Source organism: Vicia villosa, unplaced genomic scaffold (assembly GCF_029867415.1).
Source record: "Vicia villosa cultivar HV-30 ecotype Madison, WI unplaced genomic scaffold, Vvil1.0 ctg.000911F_1_1, whole genome shotgun sequence".
NCBI classification, from domain to species: domain Eukaryota; kingdom Viridiplantae; phylum Streptophyta; class Magnoliopsida; order Fabales; family Fabaceae; genus Vicia; species Vicia villosa.
The window spans coordinates 257,332-281,225 of record NW_026705409.1 but is presented as its reverse complement, the minus strand read 5'-3'; the positions used below and the strand labels follow the sequence as shown (position 1 = coordinate 281,225).

The 23,894-nt window shown below is 37.4% G+C and overlaps 2 protein-coding genes across 2 annotated transcripts; one reads left to right on the top strand and one right to left on the bottom strand.

Moving 5' to 3' along the window:
* The first annotated feature begins 13,711 nt into the window (after window positions 1-13,711).
* Window positions 13,712-17,844, top strand: LOC131632161 (uncharacterized). The gene is made up of 15 exons (XM_058902940.1): window positions 13,712-13,854; window positions 14,232-14,326; window positions 14,778-14,891; window positions 14,978-15,082; window positions 15,186-15,257; window positions 15,555-15,667; window positions 15,734-15,877; window positions 16,093-16,161; window positions 16,298-16,385; window positions 16,575-16,646; window positions 16,742-16,842; window positions 16,938-17,055; window positions 17,150-17,209; window positions 17,315-17,425; window positions 17,637-17,844. The coding sequence occupies exons 1-15, from the start codon at window positions 13,740-13,742 to the stop codon at window positions 17,745-17,747; spliced, it is 1,488 nt and encodes a 495-aa protein (XP_058758923.1). The 5' UTR covers window positions 13,712-13,739; the 3' UTR covers window positions 17,748-17,844.
* Window positions 17,845-18,155: 311 nt separating this feature from the next.
* Window positions 18,156-18,742, bottom strand: LOC131632172 (17.3 kDa class II heat shock protein-like). The gene has a single exon (XM_058902954.1). It carries the CDS (start codon window positions 18,708-18,710, stop codon window positions 18,156-18,158), a length of 555 nt encoding a protein of 184 aa, XP_058758937.1. The 5' UTR covers window positions 18,711-18,742.
* Window positions 18,743-23,894: the final 5,152 nt, after the last annotated feature.

The following is a 23,894-nucleotide window of genomic DNA, read 5'->3' as shown; positions in this document are numbered from 1 at the left end:
CATATCAGCCAATTGATCTTCAGATTTGACGAACTCTGTGGTTATTTCTCCTGATAGTACTTTTTCCCTTACATAGTGACAATCTATTTCTATGTGTTTGGTCCGTTCATGGAATACCGGATTGGATACAATGTGAAGTGCCGCTTGATTGTCGCATATGAGTCTTGTGTCCTGAAGGTCTCCCAACTTAAGTTCAGAGAGTAAATTCTTGAGCCACGCAAGTTCCTTTGATGCTGCTGCCATAACACGATATTCAGCTTCAGCACTAGATAGTGCAACTGTGTTTTGTTTCTTGCTCCTCCATGAGATCATATTTCCTCCAATAAGAACACAATATCCAGAAGTGGATCTCCTATCCGACGGTGATCCTGCCCAATCTGCATCGGAATAACACGTGATTTTAGCATCACCCTTATCTTCATATAATAGGCCTCTTCCTGGTGCATTCTTTATATATCTGAGAATCCGAATAATTGCATTCCAATGAGTATCACAAGGAGCATTCAGAAATTGACTCACAATGCTCACTGCAAAAGTAATATCTGGTCTGGTGACGGTAAGATAATTGAGTCTACCCACTAGACGTCGATATCTTCCCGGGTCTTTCAACAGCTCCCCCTGACCCGGAAGTAGCTTGACGTTGGGATCCATAGGAGTATCAATAGGACGACAATCAAGCATACCAGTTTCATTGAGGATGTCTAATGCATACTTACGTTGGTTAATTGCAATGCCTGACGAGGAATGAGCAACTTCAATACCCAAGAAGTATCTGAGTGGACCCAAATCTTTTGTCTGAAAGTTGTTGAAAAGATGCGTTTTGAGCCGTTGGATACCCTCTGTATCATCTCCAGTGATAACAATGTCATCAACATAGACCACAAGAAAGATGCGTTGACCGGTAGAGGAAAGAAGAAAGAAAACCGAGTGATCTGATTCACATCTAGTCATACCAAATTGTATCAAGGCAGAGCTGAAGCGACCAAACCAAGCACGTGGAGACTGTTTCAGCCCATAAAGAGACCGACGAAGCCTACAGACAAGTCTAGAATTGCCGGGAACGGTAAAACCTGGAGGTTGGTCCATATATACTTCCTCCTCCAATTCTCCATGTAAAAAGGCATTTTTAATGTCTAATTGATGAAGCGGCCAATGATTAATAGCAGCCATTGCAAGGAAGAGACGGACTGAACTAATCTTGGCCACTGGAGAAAAAGTGTCACCATAATCAAGACCAAATATCTGTGTATATCCTTTGGCTACCAAACGAGCTTTAAAACGATCGATTTTACCATCTGGTCCAACCTTTACTGTATAAACCCATCGACATCCTACTGTAGTTTTGTCGGAAGGTAAAGTAACAATATCCCAAGTGTTATTTGAATGCAATGCAACCATTTCTTCCATCATCGCCTGACGCCAATTGGGATCAGTCATAGCTTCACCTGTAGACTTAGGAATAGACACAAAATCCAAAGCAGACACAAAAGACACATAGGAAGTAGAAAGACGGTCATAATTTAAAACACAAACATATTTAGGATTTGGAGTATGAGATCTGATGTAGGAGGATTGTGCGTATCAAAGAAGAAATCGAACGTCGGAAAGCATTTTAATATTTAAGCAATTTTAGTTTTAATATTTAAGCAATTTCTATTTTATTTGTTTTATTTAATTTTGTTTTGGATTAAAAGCCCATAAGGCCCAATAGGGTTTATTTGTTTTATGTATTTAAAGACCTTTGGCATAGCCATAAGGATTATCTCTTTTATTATATAGAATCCAAAGTTTTCTTTATTCCTGGTGGACTCCAGAGCTTATCTATAGGGTTTGCGCTTGCAACCCTGTTTTCATTCAAGGTTTAGCGCTTGCTATTCCTTTGGGCGGCTTCCGACTGCGTCAGTTGGCATCAGAGCAGGTTTTCTCCTGTTCTTTTCGTAGCTTGACAACTATGGCGGATCAACCGGTGACCAAAGCAGATCTTGAGGGAATTACCACGGCTTTTACCGCGGCTCTAACTGCTTTGACTGAACAGATGGCGAATTTAGCAAATCAGGCGAACAACGCCAACAATAATAGGAATCGGCGAAGAGACAGGAGAGAGGAACCAATTAGGGTTCTACGGGGTGGAAACTGTGTCGAAGATTCGAGTTCTGATGAAGAAGAACCTCACGATGAAGAGGATAATCGTGGGAATCTACAGAACAACCATGACTATCGAGTGAAGGCTGATATTCCATTGTTCTACGGAACGATGGGAGTGGAGGAGTTTCTTGATTGGCAGATCGACGTCGATAGGTTCTTCGACGTTATGGGTGTCCCTGAGAACAAGCAAGTCAAGATGGTTGCGATCAGGCTTAAAAGTACTGCAGCTGTCTGGTGGGATAAACTTGTTGTTCAAAGGCAGAGGCAAAGAAAGGGGCCAGTCAGAACTTGGCGAAGAATGAAACAATTGATGCTGGAGCGGTTTTTACCGGAAGATTATGAACAAATTCTTTATAAGATGTACATTGAGTGTGTTCAGGGCAAGAGAACCGTGACTGAATACACAGCTGAGTTCCTGCGGTTTTCGGAGCGCAATGAATTGGGAGAATCAGAAAGCCAGAAAGTGGCTCGATACATCAGTGGCCTAAAGGGATCCTTGCAGGAGAAGATGGGTTTACAGACTGTATGGACCGTAGCTGAAGCATCTAGTTTGGCTTTGAAGGCAGAATTGATGGAGAAATCCCCTCGAAATTTCTCGTCTATTGAAAGGTACTCACCCCAAAGTAACTGTGAATCAGCAGGTGACAAGGAAAAGAATGCAACACTTCGGGATTCCAATCTTGAGAATAAGGGGGCTAGCAGCTCTAGCAGTGTGCAGCATGGTAAAGCACCAATTCAGAGGCCAAATAATCCATATGCTAGACCCGCTATAGACACATGTTATCGTTGTAACGGAAGAGGCCACAAATCAAATGTTTGTCCAACAAGAAGAGTCGCTGCTGTTGTGGAAGAAAGGGAGGAAGATGAGGAAAGAGAAGATTCTACAGTTAAGAACGATGAGTATGCCGATGTTGAGTTTGCGGTGGAAGAATCTGATGAGAGGGTAAATTTTGTGTTGCAGCGAATGTTACTAGCATCCAAAGACGAAGGGCAGCGCAAGAATTTGTTCAAGACACATTGTTCTATCAAGAACAAAGTGTGTAATCTAATTGTGGATAGTGGCAGCATGGAGAATCTGGTGTCAAAAAAATTGGTAGATTATTTGAAGTTGTCCACAAAACCACATGAGAAGCCGTACAACCTCGGTTGGGTAAGTAAGGGCTCCCAAGTTCGAGTAACACTAACCTGCAGAGTTCCTATCTCCATCGGAAAACATTATAGAGAAGAGGTACTTTGTGATGTTCTTGATATGGATGTTTGTCATATTTTACTTGGTAGGCCTTGGCAGTTTGATAATGATATCACTTATCGAGGACGGGATAACGTGATGATGTTTACATGGGGCGCACATAAAATTATTATGGCTCCTGTTTTACACTTTGATAAGAATCCAGAAGGAAAGAAGTCTAGATTCTTGATGATGATGCAGAGTGAAAAGGAGCTTGATGAGGCTGTAAAAGAAACTGAATGTTTCTGTCCAGTGATGATCAAAGGGTTGATGAATGTTGCAAAGGAGGAAACAACAATTCCAGAAGAACTGCTAGGGATCCTAAAGGATTTCACGGAGTTGACCGCAGATGACCCGACAAACGATTTGCCTCCTATGCGAGATAAACACATGGAAATCAAAGTTTTCAATGTGGGAGAAGATGTGATGGCGTTTCGGCGTAAGGAGAGGTTTTCAGTTGGTACTTACAATTATAGCAAGCTGCCAGATGAAGTTCTTTATCAAGAAGAGAACTCGGGGTCGAGTTCTTCAGAAGTGAAGGAGACTGATGTAGGAGGATTGTGCGTATCAAAGAAGAAATCGAACGTCGGAAAGCATTTTAATATTTAAGCAATTTTAGTTTTAATATTTAAGCAATTTCTATTTTATTTGTTTTATTTAATTTTGTTTTGGATTAAAAGCCCATAAGGCCCAATAGGGTTTATTTGTTTTATGTATTTAAAGACCTTTGGCATAGCCATAAGGATTATCTCTTTTATTATATAGAATCCAAAGTTTTCTTTATTCCTGGTGGACTCCAGAGCTTATCTATAGGGTTTGCGCTTGCAACCCTGTTTTCATTCAAGGTTTAGCGCTTGCTATTCCTTTGGGCGGCTTCCGACTACGTCAGAGATCGAATACCTTTTCGTAATGCTATAGGGAGGTCAAGTTCAGGTGACGTAGCTGGAGGAACAGTTGGAGTAGGAGATGGTGCTGGTGGATTAATATCATCTCTAACTTCCGATGGACGGGGTGTCCGACGCTGGTAGACCTGCAATGGAGGTTTAATGGGTGTGGGAATGACAGAAGGGACATCTTGAGCATCTAAGTTACAAGTCTCATCGGGTGACACAGAGGCAGAGAAAAATGGGGAACCTTCAAAGAATGTAACATCAGAGGAAACAATGTACCGTTGAAGTTGAGGACAGAAACAACGATATCCTTTTTGTATACGAGAGTAGCCTAGAAAAATACATTTTAGAGATTTGGCAGAGAGTTTGTCTTTACCTGGACTAAGATCATGAACAAAGCATGTGCAACCAAAGACGCGAAGCGGAATGTGATAGAGGTCATGTTGTGGATTCAAGATAGAGTATGGAATTTGATCTTGAAGGACCGATGAAGGCATTTGGTTGATAAGATAACAAGCTGTGAGGATGGCATCACCCCAAAAACGAGAAGGTACATTATGGTGAAGTAAAAGAGTCCGAGCGGTTTCAACTAAATGACGATTCTTCCGTTCGGCAACACCGTTTTGTTGTGGTGTATGAGCACATGATGATTGGTGAATAATTCCCTGTGATGTTAAAAAAGATTGAAACTGGGATGACATATATTCACGAGCATTATCAGTACGTAAAATTTTAATGGAAGTGTTAAATTGATTTTTAATTTCAACATAAAATTCTTGGAATATTTGGAAAACATCTGAACGATTTTTCATTAGAAATAACCAAGTACATCGTGAGAAATCATCGATGAAAGTTACAAAATAGTAATATCCTAAGGTAGACTTCACACGACTAGGACCCCAAATATCAGAATGAACTAAAGCAAATGGTGATGCAACACTTTTATTTACTCGTTGACAGTAAGTACTACGAGTATGTTTGCCTAATTGACACGACTGACACTCAAAAGATGAAAGCTTCGAAAAACCAGGAACTAAAAGACGCATTTTATTAAGACTAGGGTGACCCAAACGTTGATGTGTAAGGTCTTGAGAAGAAATTGAACATGCCACCGGTAGAGATAGATGATATAATCCTCCAGATTCACTCCCTGCTCCAATCGTCCGTCCTGTACGTCGATCCTGAACATAAACAGAATTATTATTAAAAATGACTGAACAATCAAGAGTATGAGTAAGCTTATGAACAGATATCAGGTTAAAAGGACAACCAGGAATGTAAAGAACAGACTCTAAAGACAGGTTTGGAAGTGGGTGTGCCTGACCGAGGCCTTGAACTTTGATTTTAGAACCATCAGCCACAGTGACAGAAGGCAAAGAATCAGAATAAGACAAGTGAGATAAAAGTGATTTATTACCAGTCATATGATCAGAGGCACCAGAGTCAAGGATCCAAGGACCAAGAGAAGATGTAGATACAAAGGCTACAGGATTACCCGACTGAGCAACAGCAACAGATGATGATGGTTGATGAGCTGCTTTGAATTGGAGAAAATCATTGTAATCAGCGCCGGAAATTGTAATGTCTTTAGTGTTGTCCGGTTGAGCAACGGCAGCGACCCGTGGTTGTCGTTGTTGTTCTCTTGCCTTTGTACGACAATCAGCTTCAATGTGACCGTAACGATTGCAATAGTTACAACGAATACCATGACGTTGTCCACCCCTTCCGCCGGTTCGTCCACCACGACCATGATAGTTGGAAGCAAGAGCAGATGATTCAGTGGGAGAAGGAGTGGAGACCGGTCCAAAGGCGTGAGGTGTAGCCAAACGCAATAGTTGTTCACTAACTGCTTCATAGTTTGGAACATTGGATCCTGATAAAATCTGGTTCCGGACAGAATCAAGCTCTGATGGTAGTCCGGCAAGTGCCACGATCATGAAATACTTACTTTGTTGTTCAGCATAAGTTGTTGGATCTTTGGTAAAGGGCATTAGGGTTGTGAAATTTTTCTTTAACGCGTCAAGCTTACTCAGATAGGCTTGCATATCCATATTCTCCAATTTCAAAGAGTTGAGTTTGGTGATGACGCTGTAAAGATTATGGACATCATTGGAGAACACTTTCTTAGCCTTTTCCCAAACCTCATAGCAAGTGGTAAAGGCTTGGTATTGTGCTTGAAGATTAGTTGCTATGGAAAACCATAACACAGTGCATAGAGAAGCATCTGTTTGTTTCCACTTATCGCGTTTGGCGGCGGTAATATTTTCTGCTTTTGTAGTTAAGTGATCTTCATGTCCTTGACCATGAAACCACATTTTGACAGCACCAGCCCATATATTATAATTGGCTGTTCCAGTGAGTTTCTCACACGGGATAAGTGGAACCTTCGTAAAAGTGGCGGAATCGGTATCTCCCATGATTTTTGGTTGCTTGGATGCAAAAACCGAGAGCAAATCTGGAAAAAGCACAGGAAGGCGATGTCGGCGGCGAAAACGGCGACGACAGAGGCGTGTGAGGGCGCGTTGTAAGGCGGACCGCGGCGGCGATTTGTGATACCTGCCGATTGGAAGGAGACGATGCCGACAGTGTGGTTACTTCGCCGGAAAAGTCGTCAGGAGCGGTGGTGCGCTCGTGTAGTGCCGTGAATGGCCGGATGTTTTGCGGAAACGAAAAAAAAAATTCTTTGGAAGACAGTGGGTCAACCAGCTCTAGATACCATGTTGTGATTGTATTTCTGTGTGTCGAATATGATCACACATACTGTATATTTATATGCAAAATATGTATACACAATAGGTAATGATATAATTTACACTTATGACTAATTGAATACAAATCAATACTAATTGATTTGTAACCGATTCTCAACAGTGGATATCTAACGTGATTCTACCAAATGCAACGCAGTACCAAACAAATACTAAGCACATCAATTTCATATTGCGTTTGTTATTTGTCCTTCAAACTAGTTGTAGTTCGGCCTGTTTGTTAAGTTTGGGTTGAATCCGTGTAGAAAAGGACCAATAAAATTGAGTGATTCTATTTCTTGGGCCTTCTTGTTTGATTAGTTTAAGTGGTTTGCTTTATACCAATAAGTTGTGTGCAACTTCCTTCTTAACATGAATTTAAGTTTAACAAATTATTTTTAGTATTATTTAAATTGTCCCCATATCAGTGCTGTATTGTATCCATATCATACTATGTATTCCAACCTCTTAGGTTCGTAGGTGTTGTCAACGTTGCTTCAAATATTTGTTTCTAATGTTACGATGCTTTTGATGATCCTGAAACCAGACACTTGTCAATTAAGATTTTGTTGTTGTGATAACTTGGTTTACTTGGTAGGCATAATGAAGTGTTGCCTGAATTTACATTTCTTGCATGATTTTTTGTCGCATTATTTTGGTATATGCCTCTTTCTGGGTGGTTAAGTCTTAACTGTGTTTTATATTCTTTCTCATGTATAATCAACATTTATCTTATCTTAATATTTAATATTACTGTTCATGAAATAATTTTTGACAGGGTTTTTGGAAAAGGCATTGTGAAAGGTAAATCCAGAAATTCGATGTTTACTTCCGATGGCATGCACATTAAGGGAGAAAAGCCCAATAAAGAAGACAAAGTTCTCTGAGCGTAACATTCATTTGATGGCAACAAATACATGTCATGTATCAAGGTCAGGCATCCCCCCTTATTTCTGAGCAATACTGAATTGGCTGGGAGAAATGGTATGGTAGCTGTACCGAGGTTTATATGCCAGAATGTATGTCAGAGAATATTCATTCCATTGCAGGAGGAAGATACTTAATCCCCAGGCAAGATCCATTCATCCCCAGGCAAGATTCATTGGCTGTAGCAAATGTAACCGATTGAGCGCCTAATACTGCTTCCATGCCTAATACTGCTTCCATAGCAACGACATCCCAATCTCACTTAAATACTGGTAATTTTATTGGTCATCATTGGCCCCCAGCTAACCACCACATTCGCGGTGGCTGGAACGGATCAGATGGCAGCAGTCTTTCAAGTCAAAGTGTCGGCACTGGATCAAACTTTGATCAGAGCTTATTTAGTATGCTATCACATTGTAACCAACTACGACCCGATAGCTCTTATGATTCTGTCAGAAACCCAGACCAGTTTCTTACTCCAAGAACTTATGGAGTAGATGCAGGCATTACCAGGGTTAATCCGGCTGTTTTACCACAGGCTTCCCATCCACTAGATTACTTCACCGCACGTGAGGCTGCGCCTAGTGTAATGGTGCCTGATAACATGACATGGATGAATCTGCAACATCCGAATTCTGTATTACATGATCCAACGGGAAAGCCGTATTTAAAGTCATGGCACCGGTAATGGAGGTTTGACCTTATATGCGAGATAGCATTTTATGACTTGAACAAGATCCTTAGAAGCTGGTTATACATACCCTTAGAGGAGAAGGTTTCTGTACATACCTATACCAACATCAAACACCATGTATATAACCATCTAGATATTAGATGGGAAGGAAAGAAGCCAAGAGAAGGGGTTAAGATAAGCTTCAAGAATTTCAGCTTGTTAGTCAAGTTATTTATCTAGACAATTTGTTATTTTTTATTTATTTTCCCATGTTTCTAGAGAGACATTCTTTATTTTTCTGAAACTTAGTCTTTGGGTGTGATGGTATTGGCTGCAACAAAATTAAGTTTTAGTGCTTGTGGCATTTTTGCTTTAGTGTTGGTAATTTATAAACCATTGAAAGGTGTTTTCATGTTGAAGGAATATACTAGCATTATCTTCAAGATGACTTGTTGTAGGTTGATCAATGGCATGCTATTTCAAGTTTCCTCTATACCTAGCCAACAAATATAATTTTGAATAAATCAGTCATGATATTTATTAGTACTGTTCATGGTAAATATTTCTTAGTGTTGTTCATGGTAAATATTTCTTAGTGTTGTTCATGGTACAGTTTATCATAAAACCAAATCGAACTGAACTAACATAATTGGGTTGGTATATCAGTTTGGACCAAAATTATTTATTTTGTAAATTTGGTTTGGAATTCTGAACTATACCAAACTAATTGTATGATGACAATTTTTGGACCAAAATTATTTATTTTGTAAATTTGGTTTGGAATTCTGAACTATACCAAACTAATTGTATGATGACAATTTTTCCTAAATAGATTCATTTATTAAAGAATCAAACTATTTTATTTTTGTATTAATTATTTTAACTTGTTTTTAACATTTTTCAATTTCAGTTTTAATTTTGATTTGGTTTATTTGTCTTTTTATTTGATTTTAAAATTGTTTGTGTAATATAATTATTTTAACATCAGTTCAGTTATTAATGTTTGCAAAACTGGTTGGTAGTTAATTCATTATTTTAGGTAGGGAAGGTTGATGTTGGATCTACCAATCAAGTTTGTTTGGACGAATTGATAAATGATATGACCAAATATCGTGGAGAATACTTTTGGCATCCTTAGGCGTGCTCACATACTCTGGTGAAAAAAATCAACAATGTTCTTAAAACTCTGAATTTAACCTTCAGATGCATTTTTAATCATTTAAAGTCAAGTTTCAGATCCAAGGCCGACCATATATGAATATATATGGAGGTTAACTTTCATACGCATTTGAGTCGTATAACGTATCAAACCTTCCTCCTTCTTCCATTCTTTATTTCATTTTAGAGACTTTACTCATAACTCAAAATCAAGTTCGTGAGCAAACTTGTCTTCCATCATATTTGAAGTTTTCTTGCTATTTCTATTGCACTGCATTCAAGGTTAGGACATCAATCAATCTCTATTGCACTCCATTTAATTGAAAAATCGTTGACTTCTCACATTCGGTAAAATTTTCATTTTTTTTTTTGGTTTTTAATGTATTAGCTTTAAGTTAAATGCATTATAGGTTGATTATGGCACATTAGGACACATAATATGTTGTTTATTTAGGCATGCATGTAGGTTCTTTGAAGGTTGAAGTTATAATATTTGGGTATGCTCTGATCTTTCATTTTATGGTTTCAGGAGGATACAAAAGTTAATTAGCACATTTTTATTGTTTTGCAATGCATAAGTTAACTTCCAAATTTTATTTTTCTATGTTACTTTATTGAATTTTTCTGTTTTGTCCCCTGATTTTGACTTCTTTGATTATGATATATTTTGTAGTGTAATTACAATTAAAATGTCTGACAACGTAGACATATTGATGCAGGGTAGAGTGATTCAACATGCTTTTGATCGGAGGAAAAGAGCTAGACCCTCTTGTCTAGTCGTTGGTGCCACTTCATTTGATGCTGAAACATCATCTTTTAGAATTCACGTGTCTCCGACATCTTCTTCTCTAAGACACGAGTCCCATGCTGCTGCCCCTGATGTCCCAGGAGTCCAACCTACTACTTATGTTTCTAATGTTTATCCAAGAGACCCCCTAGACACCTCACTATTTTATCTATATATAGACCATGTTGTCATACATGTGTGAGATTGAGAGGTAAAATGAATACACATTATTCTTTTAAACATATCTATTATAAAATTTGAACTTTGTAACGTTGATGTATTTTTTTTACACCACCATGTGTCATTGAAATCAACCACAATTAGTAGATTCCGAATTTGCCGCACCCTGATGAATGGTGATTTTAGGATGTCATGTAACTATCTGGGCTGCAAGATTTATCCGTGACTGGGTACGCATTTATTAATTATTGTTTATTCTATGATTTTATCGAGATATGACACTCAGAGACTTTTTCATTCCCTCTTCTGTTTGATGAGATGTCCATCACACTTGATGATATGTCATCCCTCATATATATTTCGATTTAGGGATGGCAGGCAGACCCAAACCCGCGAGGCCCACCCGCACCGGAACTTGAGTCAATGGGTGAAAACCTGAGTTGACTGGGTTCGTGTGCCACCCGATATTTTGGGTGCAGGTTTGGATAGTGTGAAACCCGCACCCGAAACCACACCCGCTTAGACCTAAAAATACATAAGTGCCCCTAAATATATATGATTCTACGATATTTTTTCACCCGTTTGGATTGATGGAAATTTCAATGTTGCTGTTGTATTTTATGTGTTTTACCGCGGGTTCTGGTAGAAAAACCCGAACCTAACGGGTGTGGGTGTTATTTTGCCACCCGAGTAGCCTTTGGATTTGGGTTCGGGTTCATGTGGTGATTTCGGGTGCCGGTTTGGGTAGTGTGAAACCCGCACCCGACCCTACCCGTTGTCATCCCTATTTCAATTAGAGGAAGATTTTAAAACTACTTCAGACTCGTTAGACATGATGCACTAGATATATTGGTGCAATATTTCGGAGTTGGCCATAGTGATGTCCAACAGAAGGAGATGGATGACACTAGAGGATGTCATGCCAGATTTGTATTTTTGGAGAGGCTCTACAGATACCACATGGATGTGACAATTGAGGCTGATGTAGATGATGCACATGTAGCTCATCATAGAGTATGTGCATTGAGGTCATACATGTTGTATCTAGTTGGCACGTCCATACTCGTGGACAAAAGAGCGTACTATGTTGATGTCGTTTGCTTGAGATACTTCATTGACTTGGAGAGGATTCATTAGTATAAATGGAGGGAGTTTTTGTTTGGTTTACCTCTACTCAAAAATCGGTGAAATTTGTTTGTAGAAGACTAGACATATGACAACAAACAACACCCTATTTAAGGTAATATATTTTCACCTTTACTATTACTAATATTTCATCTGAACCATTTTCAAGAATGGATCCTCCATTACTTGCCACATGCTTTCTCCTTCATCTCAATCAGATGGAGTCAGGCAACCAAGTCATTCAAAGCTTATGTTGATTGCATTGTGGCAGATGCTGTAAACTTCATATTGTACGATGATCACCGTGAGACACACTCATTCAATGAGATAGCCTTTTACTTCAGATGCCTGACTTGTGGATCATGATTGACGTATTGACATTTACTTGAGTGAGTCATTACCTATTTCGAATATTTGTAGGAAATTCCTAGATCCCCCACCGTTGCTAATCTCCCCACAATCCTCTGTAGATATGTTGATGGGATATTTGCAGAGTACCATGATTATTTTCTCTCAGAGGATGTATGTAGTGTGCTAGCTCCTCAGCCATGAAGTTATGTATTCGGCCACATCCAATGATTTTTTAGAGTGTCACATCCTTATCTAACACTAGATGCAGAGAACCATTTATTCCAATTCACAAGAGATATTAGAGGCAGAACAGACTAGGGCAGATCATGTCGTTGATGTGTGACATGCTTGTCAACATATTGTAATTATTGGGAGAGCGAGAATAGAGAGAAGATGGTTTTTGAAAGGCACTCATGGGAGGGCCATTATAGAGGCCATGATAGCCGATGCACGAAATGTCTTGCAATACAAGAGGCAAAAGAGGACTTCAGAGGTCAGATATACCAGTAGTTGACTTTTTCTTTGATTTTGATCATTTGTATTTTGTGAACAATGTATGATTTTCATTTTGAATCAATATATGATATTTTGATTAAATTACATTTGTGTATGGTTTGATTGAATTATATATGGTATTTTGATTTTATTTTGTGATCAATGTATGGTTTGATTGAATTATATATGATATGTTGATTCTATTTTGTGATCAATGTATTGTTTGGTTGAATTATTTAAGATTTATTAAAACATATCAAATTTATAACAAAAACACGAAGAAAATTTACTTTCTTGAAGGTTAACACAGAAATTACTTTCCGTAGTATCACTAAATTATGAAATAAACATACTATCATGAGTTCAAAATATATCTTATAAATTAGTCTGAAACTTAACCTATAGATTCACCCTTCTATAATACAAAGGTTAGATTTCATATTAGTTATGAGAGTAACTCACTTATGAAGCATTTTCATTGTGACTCATTTACGAACTTTCATATTTTCAATGAAAAAAAGTGAGAATGTTAATTCCATTAAATTTTATATAATTTTAAAGAAAATTTATCATCAATATTCCTAAGAAACATCAAATTGTATATCAAATTTCTTTTGTTTAAAAACATTTAAAATTAAATGTGAATATTTTTATTTTCGAATAACTTCATAAAACCATTTATAATCCTTAAACTAATGCCCCCTAAGGACTTAAAAGAAATTAGCCTTTTATCTACTAAGAATAAAATACTGAGTTATTATTAAACTTTAATTAACACAAAACCGAATAAAAATAAAGTTTGAATATATCAAAGCATATTTTGTATGTTCTAACCGACCAATACGCTAGTGGTAGTTTATACAGTTAGGAACATTTTTGTGCATTTTCCGCAAAGCAAGAATCTAATTCCATGATGTTTTTGTTTCAATTTCATTCAAGTTTCTTAGATCCTTTTCTTTCTTCATGTACCATTTTATATCCCTTTGTCACCCATTAATTCATCTTTCAATTTTTGGTTCAAGTTGAAAGAAAAATGGCAGATTCAAGCTTAGAAGGAGCCAAAAAGAAAGAAGTGATTCGAATTGAACGTGAATCTGTCATTCCAATTTTGAAACCTAGGCTCTTCATCTCATTGGCTAATCTTATAAGTATGTCTCTCTGTGCTTTTTTTTCTCCTATCTATATAGAGATTCTATCGTATCAGTGTTAGACACTGACACCACACCAACACTTATGATTACATTCAATTTATTTACTTTTTAAAATTATTAGTGATGTCAACACGTTGATTTTGGATTCGTATTCGTGCTTCATAGTAGAGATTACATTTTATCTATGAAACATTGACATAGGACAATGATTTCAACACATTGATATTAATAGCATAATCGAGTCTGTATTGTATTGGTGTCAGACATTGATATGTCGGGCACCAGATGCTTCATCAATAACTATTCATTATCTCTCAAAATATGATGAAGATACACACGATACGACGATACTAACATTGTGACTTTGGATATAGAGCGTAGTGCTGATCGAGACGAGTTTTTGAAGCTTTGCAAAAAAATTGAATATACAATTAGAGCTTGGTATCTTCTACAATTTGAGGATATGATGGTATTCTTTATTTTCTTGACCATTTTCAAATATCATATAGCTAGAACATGTTTAGAGTACGGTGGCAAAACGGGTATGGTCTATCGAAAATGTCCTGGGTGGAAAAATGGAGTTGGTCTGTCGGACATGTCCTTTTTGTTCTCATATTTCGATGGTGGGTCAAAGTTTTAAGTGTGCACTCTAATATATTCGTCCCTCTCCACTCCATTTTACGGGCGTAGAAATTAATGAGAGTTCGTGTAATTTTTACTATGCAAGGCCCGGATACCCACCCCGCCTTCATTTTTTCGCGGGACAATCTAAAACTTTAGGTCCACACCCTCAACTTTGCTCACCCTATTCCGTTTTTTGCAAATTTTTGCGGAACATACTTAAACGGCACGGACGGACATCTCTATGCTGCTCCTAGTTTGGAGTTATTTAACTACTGGATGCATTTATGTGTCAACAGCAACTGCATTCCCTCTTTGATCCTGTCTCTGGTGCCCAAAAGTTGGAACAACAAGGCTTAACTTCTAAAGAAATTGATGTACTTGAACAAAATTTCTTGACCTTTCTTTTTGAGGTATTTTGGATACTTCAATAAACATAATATAAACTAATGCATTTAATTTATATATAATATAAAAGATTGTTTGATTCTTTACTCAGGTAATGAAAAAGAGCAACTTCAAGATTGCAACAGATGATGAAATTAATGTTGCACTTTCTGGGCAATATCTTCTAAATCTTCCAATCACTGTTAATGAATCTAAGGTTTACAACTCTTTTCATGCTTTGTAGCAAGTTAATTTCATGATTAGTTACCTAATGTGCTTTTAGCAGCTGCTAATCTGTTTCTTTTTGTCATTGAATGTAGCTTGACAATAAGCTTTTGAAAAAATATTTTGAAGCACATCCCTATAATAACCTTCCAGATTTTCATGAAAAGGTAATACTTCAAAACCTCTATAACACCGCTTTTTTAAAGATGTGTCTGATCTGAAAAACCTACACAGACACTTGTGATTGTGTTTAATTTATTAATTTTTCAAATAATTATCGCTGCCGATGTGTCATTATCAGTGTCGTATTTCTAATGTCCATGCTTCATAGTTTAGAACTATATACTTATTAACATCAAGAACATTTCCTCTCAAATAACCAAAAACATGAATCAAAGCGTGATGCTGCTAGAAGAATGTCAAATTCTGCAAACTACTACATATTAACAATTTCATTGTTTTAGTATATAATCTTTCGGCGCGGAATTGGAGTCGATCAAACGACGGATTACTTTATAATGGAGAAAGTCGACATGCTCATTGCACGATTTTGGGCGTTTCTACTAAGAACACTCAGGTAATATAATAAAGAAACTCGTAATTGAAAATTTATAGAAACAAAAAATAATATACGACTTTGCAGGTTGGAAAAACTAGTAGCGAAAAGATCGAAAAGACATGGTAAGAAACTAGATCCAAAGAAGGACGATGAAATAAACTCGTCATCAAAACAAGCTTATCAAGATGATGTATATGAACGGATACGCCTTGAAAATATGCCATTGAGGTCTTGCTATTTTTATCTATAGGGTTTTGTTGTAGTTGCTTTAGTTCATGCTCAATTGATCCTACACTTAATTTTATAAGAAATTAGAAACTTGTTACCTTTGTAGCACCGACACCTCTGAAAAAAGTGTGTCCGTGTCAGTGTTGTGTTTCTGGTGTCTGTGCGTCTGTGCTTCATAGCTTATCACTAATTAAATTACATGTTGTAACTTTCAGTTCTGGTAGTTTGCTAAGCAAGACAACAATCCAAGAACCTACATTTGATAGGATCATTGTTGTTTACAGGTATATGAATACTACAAAAAATGTTCTTTTCGAAAATTCGATTATTATTCTATAAAATCTCGAATCATAGTTTCTCCAATCATCACATTAAACATACCATACCAATTTATTAGTGGGACATTATTGGTTTTATCAGGCAAGCCAGTTCAAATTCAAAACCAGACCGAGGAATTTTCGTGAAGCATTTCAGAAACATCCCAATGGCTGATATGGAAATAGTTCTTGTGAGTTATCTCAATTATAAAGCATTTCAAAAACATTTTATTGTTAGTGTTCGCAGTTATGTTGCGAACTTTGATAATCCCCAAAGGATGGCTTGTTGGCGAAGGCTCGAGTTCTGAGAATGTGCTCCAGTCAAGATCTCAGTTCCGAATTCCACTAAGTGCTAATAATCCTTAGTTGTTACTTGACAGCCAGAAAAGAAAAATCCTGGACTGACTCCTATGGATTGGGTGAAGTTTCTTGGATCTGCTATAGTTGGGTTGGTTAGTTTTCTTTCACCGAAACTAACCAAGTTTATTAACCAAAGTGTTTAACTAACTAATCCATTCATTAAACAAGTTTAATTTCTCCGTCATAGGTAGCTGTAGTTAGTTCACTTCAAGCAGCTACAGCCGATTTGAGGGTTATCGGGGCTGTTCTTTCTACCATTGTCGGTTATTGTGTTAAAACATACTTCACGTAAGCGTGTTTAACTAACTAATTGTTCGCATTTGACAAGTTTTCCATGAATCTATTTTACAAACAAAACAACTAATTGTATTAACTTACTATAGGTTTCAACAAAATTTGGCCACATATCAAGATATGATTACGCAGTCGATGTATGAAAAACAACTCGACAGTGGAAGAGGAACACTTCTCCACTTATGTGATGATGTCATTCAACAAGAAGTAAGTAATTAGTGATTAGATTATTGGAAAACACTTTTTGCACAAGCCAAACATGTTAAAATAAGTGCTTATTTGAATTATACTTAATGTGCAGGTGAAAGAGGTAGTAATTTCATTCTTTTTTCTGATGGAACAAGGAAAAGCTACAAGACAGGTATATGTATACATATATATAATTTGATTCAAATTTGAAGAAACAATCAAGAGTGAATTCTATTCTATGGTTTTTGTTTATAATATAAGCTATTTGTGAATTAAGGAACTAGATCAAGGGTGTGAAGAACTTATCAGAGAAGAATTCAATGAGAGTTGCAATTTTGATGTAGATGACGCGGTTCATAAACTTGAGAAGCTAGGAATCGTTACTCGGGTGAGTGAGTTTGCTATAGAATTATGCATAACTAAATTATCAAATATGCATACATTACCTATTTTCAGTTATAAGCGAATTGTCACGGCGCCTGCACGAGTTTTTAACTAGTATTGCATTGAATTCAATTAGTAGTGTGTGACATATAGAATATATTATTATGACGATTTTGAGTTTTGTTAGTGAATTGAAGTTTTTTGTTGAAATTCAGGATCCTATAGGACGATATCAATGTGTTGGATTGAAGAGGGCTAGCGAGATAATCGGTACGACCACGGAAGAGATTGTAATTAAGGCAAAACAAGGAAACATCACTCCTTGATTCTTACTATTCTTGTAAAAATAATGATTGTTAATATGTAATGAGTTAAAAAACGACTACGAAATGCACCTTTGATGCTTAAAGAGAAACAATTCAATTCGACAGGTTTTGAAACCAAGGGGTCAGGTTAGTGAACCGTGTCGTTAAAAACTTAAAATCAGTTCGACTTTAGAGATTTAAGAACTAACAAAATTCAAACATGTAGAGACAAACATAGTAACACAAATAAATTTTCAGATACCAAATATAAGAAAAACAAATCATAATCAATAAAAAAACGAAAAAACATAAAGAATTCATATCGTAACAAAATAAAAATAAAACATTACTTTCTAGGGCATCAATCAATTCAAAAAACTTACTAAAATGATCATAAAAAAAAGAAAAGAATCATTGAATGAACATGTTTCAAGCAATGGTAATCGGAATAGTTCTTCTAGGGTTCTTAGGCTGAGGAGGACGAGGCAATTTCTGGACAGTAACCCTAAGAACTCCATCTTGACAGATAGCAGAGACAGCATCAGTATTAGCATTCTTAGGAAAGACAAATTTGCGCATGAACTTGCCAAATCTTCGCTCCATCCTCAAATATTCGACTCCTTCTTCCCTCTTCTTCTCTCCGCTGATCACAAGGTAATCATCGTCTTCAACGTCAACCTTTATCTCGCTACCGAATTTCAGTCCCGGCATATCGATCTCATACACGTATGAATCTGGATAAACCTTCACGTCTGCGGGAGTTGCTGCACCAATATCCATATTGTCACAACGAATCATTGTTGGTGGTTGTTGCTCAATAACGGGGGTTTTACCGTTAGGGTTTTCCTTTTCTTGAGGTTTAGGTTTCTTATTGTTCTGGTTGATCTTCACCAAACGCTGAGTAGAAATTTCATCCTCCTCCGATGAAGAATAATCGTCGGATGAAGATGTGGAATCCGATGATGGGTAGTGTCTCCTCTTCATTGCTACCAATAACAAAGATGTTAGGGTTTTGGAGTTTTAGGGTTTTGGGAATAGACTCAAACAATGTGTTTTATATAGGTGAAATATTTTGTTACTATCAATATTAACTGAAATATATTAACTGAAATATAGTTTGTTGCGATATTTAGGCTTAAAAAAATTCAATTTTTTAATAATTGTATTTATATTTGGAAAGTTTTAATTTAAAAGAAGAATAAACGTGATAGTAAGTTGATAAATTTTTAATCATTATAGTGATTTTCACTTTTAAATAATTGATAACAAACAATAAATATTAAAATCAATTTAAAAAGTTAATATTTTTTTGAAAAGAATACAATGTCATTAAAAACCAAAAAAGAGATAGATTACGAGTGGGCCTAAAGAAACCACTAACATGATCTAACTCAACCTCTTTGTAATCGCATGCACATTACTATTCTCAATCTTATCTCTATGAGGATGAGGAACCATATGGAAGTTGTTATTCTCAACAATTGGATTCATATCTTTGTTGGTATCTATCTTGTTAAATTGTAATTCCTTGTGTCGAAGTAGGTTGTTGCTCGAACAAAAGGTGTGTCGAATAAATCTATCAAAGTGTGGAAACAGTTTGTTACACATAAATTTTGATTGGATTTGATTTAGGTCTAAAATAGATATTTTGGGCTTTTATGTTTTGGACTTTGACTTAGGGAGAAAGCAAACCTAAAACTATAAATAGAGGGAGTAACTCCTATTTTAAAATAACTTGTATTCACAGAAGTTGCAGTTGCGAGTGAATAACAGAATTGTCACAGTTTGTGGGCAGAGAGAAACTCTGCTGAAAATACTTTCTTCTTCTTTTTTAATTTCCGCAAACCCTAATCCTACTTGTTTTTCTTATTTTTCTTCATTGTCATCTTTAACGATAAGGAATTACTCAAATGTTTGAGATTCTAATTCCAACATCTGGTATCTAGAGCTCCGGTTAATCGATTCAAGGTAAGAAGAATGGCGATGGCCATGATTCATCCGAATGGGCATTTTCCAGCAACACTACCAATTCTGAAAGGATATAACTATGAGAATTGGTGCAAGCAGATGCAAGTTGTATTTTGTTGTCAAGATCTTTGGGATCTTGTAAAAGAAGGGATAGAACCGCTTGTAGAAGGTGTGAAGGAGGAACAAAAGGCTGCACATAAAGAATTGAAGAAGATTATAAAGCTCTCTTCATAATCCATCAATGTCTGAGTCCAGATAATTTTGAAAAGGTTAGTGATATAGAATCTTCAAAAGAAGCTTGGGAGATTCTTGAAAAATCTTTTGGAGGTGCAGAAAAGGTGAAAGAGGTGAGGTTACAAACTCACAAGAGAACATATGAATTGCTTCAGATGGAAGATAGCGAAAGCATAACTGATTTCTTCACTAGGGTTACGAAACTAGTGAATCAAAATAGGACGTGTGGATAAGTATTAACAACAAGAGTTGTTGTTTCAAAGATCTTGAGGTCGTTGTCCCCTAAGTTCGACCACATAGTGGTAGCTATAGAGGAATCGAAAGATTTGTCGAAATTAACAAAAGAAGAGCTTCAAGGGACGCTTGAATCCCATGAACAAAGAATGGCTGAAAGAGATGCAGGCAAGTCGAAGAACGATGTGGCTTTGCAGGCTCAGTCAGCAAAAGAAAGACAAATGAAGTTGGACTGGAAATAAAGGTAAAGGTGGCTACAATAATTCGACTAGTCGAAATCAGCAAGAAGGAAGCTGGTCGAATCAGAGAAAACCCTCATATCAAGGCAACCAAAGAGGTGGTGCTGCAGGTATAGGAAGATGTGGTGGTCGAAAGCCTGACAAGAGTCACATTCAGTGTTTTAATTGTCAGAAGTATGGTCACTATTCGACAACTTGTCCAGCAAAGAATGAGAGTCAAGAAAGCGATGCAAAATTTGTAAAACATGAATAAGAAGAAATGTTGTTAATGGTCACAACAAGAGATGAAGATAAATTCAAGGACCGGTGGTACTTGGATTCAGGATAAAGCCCTCAACGAAGAACATGGTGGAATTCGCAAATGACAATACCCTAGCAGCTGAAGATATTGGTGATGTTATGATCACGAGGAGAGATGGAAAAAGGTCAGTAATTTCCAATGTGTTGTACATATCGGGCATGAAGAGCAACTTTCTCAGCATTTGGCAGTTGGTCGAAAAGAATTACAAGGTGTCGATCAAAGACAAAATGATAAGAGTTGTCGACGCAAGTGGGAGGTTGATCTTGAAGGCTCCCATATCTCAGAATAGAACCTTCAAGATTGAACTCAATGTGATGGAGCATGAGTGCCTTGCAACTGCAGCTAGCATAGATGAACGGATATGGCACTATCGACTAGGCCATCTCAACTTCAATGACATCAGAGAGTTGAAAAGAAGAAATATGGTTTCAGGGTTACCAGAAATTGACATTCCAAGAGAAGTATGTGGGGAATGTGTGCAGGCGAAGCAGCACAAGAATAGTTTGTGCAAGGATGCAGGAAGTAAGTCGAAGGCTATTCTCGAAATCATATACTCTGATGTATATGGTCCTATCTAGGTGGATTCGAATGGAGGTAACAAATACTTTGTTACATTCATAGATGATTTCAGTCAAAAACTATGGACTTACTTGGTCAAGAAGAAAAGTGAAGTGATTGAGGTATTTGTCAAGTTCAAATCTATGGTCGAAAGACAAAGTGGTCGAAAGCTCAAGGTTTTGAGAACTAATGGTGGTGGAGAATATGTGTCGAAAGACTTCGACATGTTATGTGAGAAAGAAGGGATTGTGCATGAGGTGGTGCCACCCTACACTCCAGAGCAGAATGGAGCTGTAGAAAGGAAGAATCGAACCATCATGAATATGGTGAGAAGTATGTTGAAAAGCAGGCATTTACCTAAATAATTTTGGGGAGAAACAGTGTCGACTGCAACATACATTCTAAATAGATATCCGACGAAGAAGCTAGAAGGAATCACTCCAGAAGAATGTTGGTCTGGTGTGAAGCCTAGATTGAGTCATCTGAAGGTATTTAGATCTATAGCACATAGACATGTTCCATATCCGTTAAGAAGAAAACTTGATGACAAGTCGAGTCAAATGATTCTTATAGGATATCATTCGATTGGAGGATACAAGTTGTTCGACTCAGTGAACAACCAAGTAACGATCAGCAGGGACGTGATCATAGATGAGTTTAAAGAATGGGATTGGACTGAAAATGTCAAGAAGGATTCAAGAATTTTTTATGACGAACCAGCTACTGAAGTCGAAAGAGAAGAAGTTTGACAAGAAGAAGTCAGAGGTGATGCAGGCCCAAACAGACCTTGGAGAACAAGAAACATGCCTGCAAGTTTGCAAGAATGTGTGATTACATTAGATGATGTAGTCAATGGTGAAGGTGAGCTGGTATATTACGCATTCTACGCAGATGTCAAACTTGTCAATGCAACTGAGGCATTGAAGGATTCGAAGTGGGTGAAAGCTATGAATGAAGAAATGAAGTCCATCGAAGACAATAATACTTGGTCACTTGTCGAATTGCCTCAAGGCAAGAAGGAAATTGATGTGAAGTGGGTATACAAGGTGAAGTGTAATCCCAAAGGTGAAGTGACTCAACACAAGGCAAGACTTGTGGTGAAAGTATTTCTTCAGAAGGAAGGAATTGACTTCGATGAGGTTTTTGCACCTGTTGCCAGGATCAAAACGATCAGGTTGGTTGTTGGTCTGGCGAACATGAACAATTGGCACATGTGTCAGATGGACGTTAAATGTGCATTCCTGAATGAACCCTTAGACGAAGAAGTCTATGTTGCACAACCATTTGGGTTTGTGAAACATGGCAAAGAGAGAAACGTATACAGGTTGCATAAAGCCCTGTATGGACTGAAGCAAGCTCCAAGAGCTTGGAATAAGAAGATCGACAGTTTCCTAAGGGAGAAAGTTTGTGAAGTGTACAATTGAGCATGGAGTATACATAAGAAGAAGCAAGAGTGAATTGCTTATACCATGTCTCTATGTCGATGACTTGTTGATAACATGTAACTGCAAGAAAGAGATCGAAGACTTCAAAGGTGATCTCAGCAAGGAATTCGAAATGTCAGATTTGGGCGAAATTTAATACTTCCTTGGCATCGAATTCTACAAGAGTAGTAGAGGCTTGATGATGCATCAAAGAAGATATGCAAGTGAAATTCTCAAGAGATTTGAGATGGAAGAATACAACTCGACTTCGACACCTGCAGAGCCAAAACTACAACTGTTGAAGGAATCAGATGAAAAGGATGTCGACCCAATCCAATACATAATACTTATTGGGTCATTAAGATACATTTGTCACACAAGGTCTGACTTAGCATACAATGTAGGTATGATAAGTAGATTCATGCAGAAGCCAAAGGTATCGCACCTAGCAGCGACGAAGAGGATACTGAGGTATCTGAAAGGAACTCTTAACTATGGCATTTTGTTTCCTGCAGCTGATGAGGGAAAAGAATGTAAATTAGTGGGTTACACCAACTCGAGTTGGTGTAGTGACGTTGAGGATCGAAAATCCACAACTGGTTATGTGTTTATGCTAGGTGGTGCACCAGTTGCTTGGAGTTCAAGAAAGGAACCAGTAGTGGCACTATCATCATGCGAAGTAGAGTACATAGCTTCTTCTCTCTATGCGTGTCAAGCAACATGGATGGTGAACTTGGTCGAAGAGATTACAGGTAAAGATCATGGAGCAATTACTATGAAGATCGAAAGCATGTCAGCTATCAACCTGGAGAAGAATCTGATAGCACATGGTAGAAGCAAGCACATCGAACTGAGGTTCCACTATCTTCGAGAGCAGGTAGCTAAAGGGAAGATAAATCTGGAACACTGCAGAACTGAGAATCAGATTGCAGATATCATGACAAAGGGAGTGCTGGTCGAAATATTCAGAATACTAAGAGCTATGATGAATGTAAATAGCTTAGACACAATGAATTAGGTGGTGTGTTATATTGTAATTCCTTGTGTCGAAGCAGGTTGTTGCTCGAACATAAGGCGTTTCGAATAAATCTATCAAAGTGTGGAAACAGTTTGTTACACACAAATTTTGATTGGATTTGATTTTGGTCTAAAATAGGTATTTTGGGCTTTTATATTTTGGGCTTTGACTTAGTGAGAAAGCAAACCTAAA